Below are 6,536 nucleotides of genomic sequence, written 5' to 3' on the forward strand. Positions count from 1 at the left end.
GAGAGAACCCAGGAGTCCTGGCTCCCAGCTCCCCCCGCTCTAACCCACCAGCCCCCCCCTCCCCTCCCAGAGCCAGGGAGAGGACCCAGGAGTCCTGGCTCCCAGCCCCCACCCCCAGAGCTGGTGTGGGGCAGCTGGTTTCCCAGGGACCCCCTGGACTCCTGGGGTTGCTCTGGGGGGGCTGGTGGGAATTGGCCCTGGCCCCCGGCGCCTCTGCGGGCAGGTGGAACTGGGCCGAGTGCTCAGCCGGGCGCCAGCCTGGGGCTGCGTTTGGGGTGCGAAGGGGGGACCCCCAAGCTGCAGCCCCCCCCCTCACGGCCTGGATTGGGAACGGGTCCCTGATGTCCCCGTGGGTGAGGTCAGGAACCCCACCGGGGAGGGCGCCGGGCACGGAGACCCCCCGAGCTGGGCAGGCGAACCCCCAACCTCTGGCCCCAGTCCCGGGGGGGGGGGGGAAGGCGGAAGGGAGAGCCAGGGCCGGTCCAGGCAGCATGGCCCTGAACCCTCCAGGAGTTTGGGGGAGATCAGAACCCGGAGAGGGAAAAGGGGGCACAGAGCCCGGGCTGGATAGGGGGGTTGCAGGGTGGGTGTAGGGGAAACTGAGGCTGGCAAGTTGGAGGGGAGTAGTCCAGCCCCTGGCTGCCAGGCGTGGGGGTGGCAGAGACCAGCCTAGAGGCCGAGGGCGTGGGTTCATTTACCTCTTTATTCCACTAGAGGGCACTGCTGGTGCCAGCGGATGCAGCTCGGGGGGGGGGGGGGGGACCCCCCCCGCCGGGCGCAGCCCCCGCCGTTGCTTGGTCAGGGCAATCTGCCCCCCCCCCCCCGGGAAACGCTAAGGAAAGGGGGGCCTCCCTCCGCCCCAGTGCCCCACGGCCGGCGGCTGCCCTGCAACCCCCAGTCCGGCGACCTTGCCTGAGTCTGCAGGGAGCCCAAGCCCGTCGCTCCCAGAGGGGGGGAGCAGCTGGTGCCTGGGCCCCATTTCCTCCCTGCAGGGAAATAAAACTGCCCCCCCTTGAGATCAACTCCCCCAATCCTTACCCCACATCTGCTCACAACCTCCCCTCCCCCCCACTCTAGCCCAAGGGGGCTCGCGCGGCTGACACAGACGCTGGAGGGGACGGGGGGGTTGAGCAGTAGGAGCTGGGCTTGGTCCGAGGATCCCACCACTGCCACCAAAGGGCGCCCAGCTCTCGCTGGGGGGTAGGGGGCAGGGCCCCTTGCTGTACCGTCTGTTCTGCTTGGGGATGAGCTGGGCCCCCCAGTCCCCCATGTGGGGGAACTCTCACCATTGTCCAGCCCCCACAGGGCCCGGGGCGTTCTAGTCCCTGGCCCCTCGGCTGTGCCATTAGCGCCTGGGCCCCCACCCCTTAGATCTTGCTGGAGGTGCCCTCGGGGGGAGTCGGCTTCTTCGGGGGCGGGGCCACAGTCAGCAGGGCCTGGACGGTCCGGGCCAGCGGCGCCAGGCTCTCCTCGTCCAGGACGTGCTGGGGCTGGCACAGGGCTTCCTGGGAGGAGAGAGGAGACGTTAGAGGGGGTGGGGAGGCGGTTGCCTGGACCTCCACCACCAGGGGCGCTGGTGGAAGAAACCCACCACTCACTGTGGGAGACAAGCTGTTCTGCAAGGGGGCGGGAGGGAGATTTTAGAGCAGCCGGGACGCCAGGCCAGATGGGCCCCTTGAACAGCAAGTCCTGTGCGAGGCCGACTCACCGGGGCCACGTTCTGTGCAGCGCCCGGCCCAAGGGGGCCCCCAGTCGCCACGTGACCCGTGAACTGCCCCCCACCCCATCCCCACGGGGCCAGAGGGCACCAGCCCGGCCGCGCCAAAGCACAGACAAGCCAATGCAAACCAAGACAAAAGCCACACGGTGGGTTGGAGCGCTGCTTTTCTCAGCGAACGCGACAGCGCGGGGGGCATGACACACACGCGGCGGCCGGGACACACCGAAAGCGGCCAGGGGACGGGGCACACGTACAACAGGAAATCGCCGAGAGAGAAGGGGCCGCCCGAGTCCACACGCTATTTACACGTTTGTACATGCCGGGCCCGGCGGCCGGGCTCGGCCTTCCAATATATATATCAAATATAGAGCCGTATAATTTAACCGCGTTAAGGCAGCTGAAGCGAGCTGGCCGCAGGGCAGCCCGTGGCCACTGAGAGGCACTGGAGAGCTGGGGAAGGGGGCTAGCTCGCCCCCCAAGGGGGAGCCTGGAGCGGGGCCCACACCAGGGCTCTGGGACCCACAGCAGGTCTCTGTAGGAGGAGGCGGGTTTGAAGGCGGTCGGGGGCCGGCAGCGGGGATCCACCAGGCCCCAGAGGGATACCCAGCCCCACACCCCGCCGTGGGTCTCTCTAAGGCACTAGGCAGGGCTGGGGCCCCCCCGCGGCTCCTCAGAAGCCCCAGAGCTTGTGATAGGCCAGGAAAAGCAGCGACATCACGGAGACATAGAAGAGGGCGAAGCCGGCGAGGGGCCCGGGTAGGGCGGGCGCGGCGTGGGCAGCGGCAGGGCTCTCCTCGGCGGCTCCGGGGCGCAGCAGGGCCCGCAGGGTGCCCCGGAGCCGCCCGGCGTCCCCCTGGAGCACGTCGGAGGCGGAGCAGAGGGCGACCTGGGCCCGGCGAGGGAGACAAAGACAGGAGAGAGGTTACGGGACCTGCTGGGGGGCTGGCACCGGGGAGGAGGAAAATGAGACCGGCTGCCCCCCGCCCCGCCCACTGCGCTGGGCTGGCAACCCTGCATCTGCCAGCACCCAGGGGACCCTGCCAGAGCCAGAAGGGGAGGGGAGTGGGGGCTGGTGTGTTAGAGCAGGGGGGGCTGGGAGCCAGGACTCCTGGGTTCTCTCCCTGGGTGCTGTATGACGGGCCCCACGCTCAGCTGGGGGGGGAGCCGTGCAGGGTCTCAGCCCCGACGCTGCTGCCGTGCAAAGGGGGGACAGGAGCCGTCATCGCCGGCCCAGGGGGGTGGGCGCAGCAGGGTATTCGGGGGGGTGACCCCAAGAGCACTGCAGCTCCTGGGGCGAGGGGCCTGTCAGCTGGGAATCCGTACCCCTAGCCGTGCCTGGGGCGTGGCTTGTGTGAGAGGGGCGTGGCTTTGCACAAGCGGGGCGTGGCTTTGCACAAGAGAGGGCATGGCAATCACATGAGCACAGTCCACTTGCATGAGAGGCTAGGGCAGAGAGAGAGGCTGGGCTTTGCACAGGGTAGTGCAACTGCACAAGAAGGGGCAGGGCCTTGCACTAGTGCAGCCACACGGGGGTGCCATGGAGAGGTGACTCTCTGCTCCCAGCTGCACAGCACAGAAATCAGAGACGCCCCCCCCGCCCCCAGCCCCCGCGTTACCTCTGGGACCCCCATGTGGCGACAGGCCTCCAGGAAGCTCTCCACGTTTTTCCGACATTTGATCTTGTTCAGCTTTGGCTGTGGGGAGAGCAGAGAGGGGTGAGAGGGCTGGGGGGCCGCGGGGGGCTCAGGGCGCTGTGGGGAGCAGGGAAGCCCAAGCTGCTGTCCCGTCATGTGGACGCTAAGGTTTTGTTTCAAGAAGATGCAGCCCAGCCCTCAGTTCTGGGGAGAGAACCCAGGAGTCCTGGCTCCCAGTCCCCCCGCTCTAACCCACCAGCCCCCACTCCCCTCCCAGAGCCGGGGAGAGAACCCAGGAGTCCGGGCTCCCAGCCCCCCCCTGCTCCAACCCACCAACCCCCACTCCCCTCCCAGAGCCAGAGAGAGAACCCAGGAGTCCTGGCTCCCAGCCCCCCCTGCTCTAACCCCCCAGCCCCCACTCCCCTCCCAGAGCCAGGGAGAGAACCCAGGAGTCCTGGCTCCCAGCCCCCCTGCTCTAACCCACCAGCCCCCACTCCCCTCACAGCGCCGGGGAGAGAACCCAGGAGTCCTGGCTCCCAGCCCCCCCTGCTCTAACCCACCAGCCCCCACTCCCCTCCCAGCGCCGGGGAGAGAACCCAGGCGTCCAATGCGGGGCGGGGCTCCCCACTCACCACGGCGGGAGACGGGACGTGGATGAAGGGCACAGAGCGCGGGCGCAGGTGGTTGGCCAGCTGGCACAGCACGGCCCCATTGGCCAGGGCGTCACCCAGGTCCTCCGTCAGTGTCACGCTGAGCCGCGACTCGATGGCCTGTGGGGGGGGAGAGATGGGCAGGTGGGCGGGGTCCACGGATACCCCCCACGCACGCGCTCACTGCAGGGAACTTACACACAGGTGTCTAGAGGAAGATCAAATTACTTCCCCGGGAAATCAGGGGCAGAGCCCGGGAGAACCCAGGCGTCCTGGCTCCCAGCCCCCACTGCTCTAACCCACCAGCCTCCGCTCCCCTCCCAGAGCCGGGGAGAGAACCCAGGCGTCCTGGTTCCCAGCCTTGCAGACCCTGGTGCGGGATCTCAGCCAAGCTTTCAGGGTCTCGGGGGCGGGGAGGTGTGCCGAAGTGGGAATGTCTTTAATATTTTGTCTGAATACTGTGTGCGCGCCTCGGTTTCCCCACGTGTCATTCCTCTATCTAGGGGGTGGAATCGGTGCGGTGACCCCTAGAGGCAGGTGTGACGGCAACGGGCTAATGGGGCACAGAGACCAGCCCACGCTCTGTAGCCCGGCACCCCATGGCCAGGGTTGTCCCCGGCGAGGAGCCGGCCGGAGGGGCTGGGAACGAAGTGCCCAGCGGACCGGTTTGCCAGGGAGAGAGACGAAGCCTGGGGGGGGGGGGTAGGGGCCTTTGGGGGGCGTCAGGGGGGTCCCCAGGAGCCCCACCCAGGGGACTCGGTGCGGGAAGCTCACGGGGGGACCCGGGGGCGGGGGAGGGGGGGCACATCTGTACCTTGCGGAGCTGGGCTGTTAACTCCTTCTCATCCAGGTCGTGCGAGCTGGCCCGTAGCCGCAGGGGGTGCTGGTGGTCCGCGGTGCAGTCGTGGGGGGCACAGGCTGCGGAGAGGACGGCAGGGCTCAGGGGGGTGGAGACGCAGGGCCGGCGGGGAGCGCACGGCCCCGTGCAGATCTGCCGGCCACGGGCAGGATTTGAACCCTGGACCCGCAGAGCTGCCGGGGGCCACGGCAGTACCCCGGCCTGCCAGCAGAGGGGGGCAGAGCCGCGTGGCGCCACCTACCGGAGCCGGGCTTGATGGCGGTCCGCGACGAGGAGCGGAAGAGGAAGCTGCTGGGCTTCTGGGCCGAGCTGGGCTCCCGGGCCGGGGGGCTGGAGACCGGCGGGGGGAGGGACTCTGGGGGGCAGGGGGAGAGCGAAGGTGAGATCTTTCCCCACAGCACCCCCGAACCGCACAGCTGGGACCTCGGCGCTGCAGGTCCCTTCAGCCAGGATCAGCTACCCCAGGGGGATACGTGTCCCATGCCAGAGCCAGGAGAGAACCCAGGAGTCCGGGCTCCCAGCCCCCCCACTCTAACACACCAGCTCCCACTCCCCTCCCAGAGCCAGGGAGAGAACCCAGGAGTCCTGGCTCCCAGCCCCCCTGCTCTAACCACCAGACCCCACTCCCCTCCCCGGAGACACTCCCTGGCCATACGTCTCCTGCCGCGGCCTCTCCCCGGCCCCCCCGAGCATTACCCCTCTCCTGGCCGCACCCCCCCTTCCCGCACTCACCCTGCTGCTGGGGCATCTGCCCAGGGGACGCCGGGCTGGAGACGCCGGGCGGCTGCTCGGTGCCCGGAAACGGCGGGGGGGGGGGGGGGGAGGGGAGTCAGCCTGAGTCCCATGGGGCACCATCCCCCCCACCCCCAAACCCCTTCCAACCCCAGTCCCTCCCCTCTCACCTGGGTCCTCGGCTTCCTCGGGGGCAGGCTGCTGCTCTCTGATGGGCCACTGAGGGGAGACAGAGCCAGGTGAGGGGGCTGCTCCGGGCACCCGAGGGGGCGGGAAGTGCCCCCCACACTGGGATAGGGCCTCCGATCCTGGCCGTGAGGGGAGGAGGCAGGGTATGCGGGGGGGACGAGGGGAACCGCTCAGCCACTCTCACCTCCAGAGGGTGACAGCGTTAGAGCAGCCCCAAGGCAGCTCTAGCTTATATGGGGGGGGGGCACCTGAATCCCAGCAGCTCCACGGGGCTTCAAGGGCCCAGGGGAGACAGGAGCAACCTGCCAATGAGGGGGGGGAGAGGACCTCTCCTGGGGGGGGGCGCAGGGGGGGGGAGGGTCTCGCGGGGGGGGGGGGGGGGGGGGGGGGCGCCCCCCCCCCCCCCCCCGCCCCGGCGGGGGCCCGCCCCCCCTCCACGTACCTGTCCCGCTTCTCCAGCGCCTGGCTCCGCAACGCCTGCTGCTGCCGCTCCCTCTCCTGCCAGATCTGCAGCGTCTCAGGGCGCCTCCGCTCCTCACTGGGGGGCTCTTCCCGGGGAGGGCTGGGCCTGGGGGGCGGGATTGGGGGCATTGGTGGGGGGCAGAACCTGGGCCAGCACTCCGCAGCTTAGTTTCCCCTACAGGTGTGTGTGGGGGGGGTGTCAGATGAGAGGATAACAACCTACTACAGCTGAATTACAGCTAAGACCCCTCGCCCGGCGCTGAGATGCGGCCACCTCTGGGGCGGGGCGG

At 69.3% G+C, this 6,536-nt stretch overlaps 1 protein-coding gene and 1 long non-coding RNA gene across 2 annotated transcripts; both read right to left on the bottom strand.

The window, feature by feature from the left end:
• Positions 1-1,867: 1,867 nt before the first annotated feature.
• LOC112115231 (leucine-rich repeat and calponin homology domain-containing protein 4) lies at positions 1,868-4,962 on the bottom strand (the record flags this gene model as incomplete). The annotated part of the gene is made up of 4 exons (XM_029914100.1): positions 1,868-2,606; positions 3,337-3,414; positions 3,987-4,124; positions 4,819-4,962. Coding segments are annotated over 4 exons (576 nt in total), but the record flags the coding sequence as incomplete, so codon positions are not given.
• Positions 4,963-5,110: 148 nt separating this feature from the next.
• Positions 5,111-6,005, bottom strand: LOC115271489. The gene is made up of 3 exons (XR_003899982.1): positions 5,766-6,005; positions 5,596-5,647; positions 5,111-5,218 (listed from the first exon to the last, which is right to left on the bottom strand). It is a non-coding gene; the product is annotated as an uncharacterized LOC115271489 (long non-coding RNA).
• Positions 6,006-6,536: the final 531 nt, after the last annotated feature.

Source organism: Terrapene carolina, unplaced genomic scaffold, assembly GCF_002925995.2.
Source record: "Terrapene carolina triunguis isolate 2854851 unplaced genomic scaffold, T_m_triunguis-2.0 Scaffold30608, whole genome shotgun sequence".
Taxonomy (NCBI): Eukaryota; Metazoa; Chordata; order Testudines; family Emydidae; genus Terrapene; species Terrapene triunguis.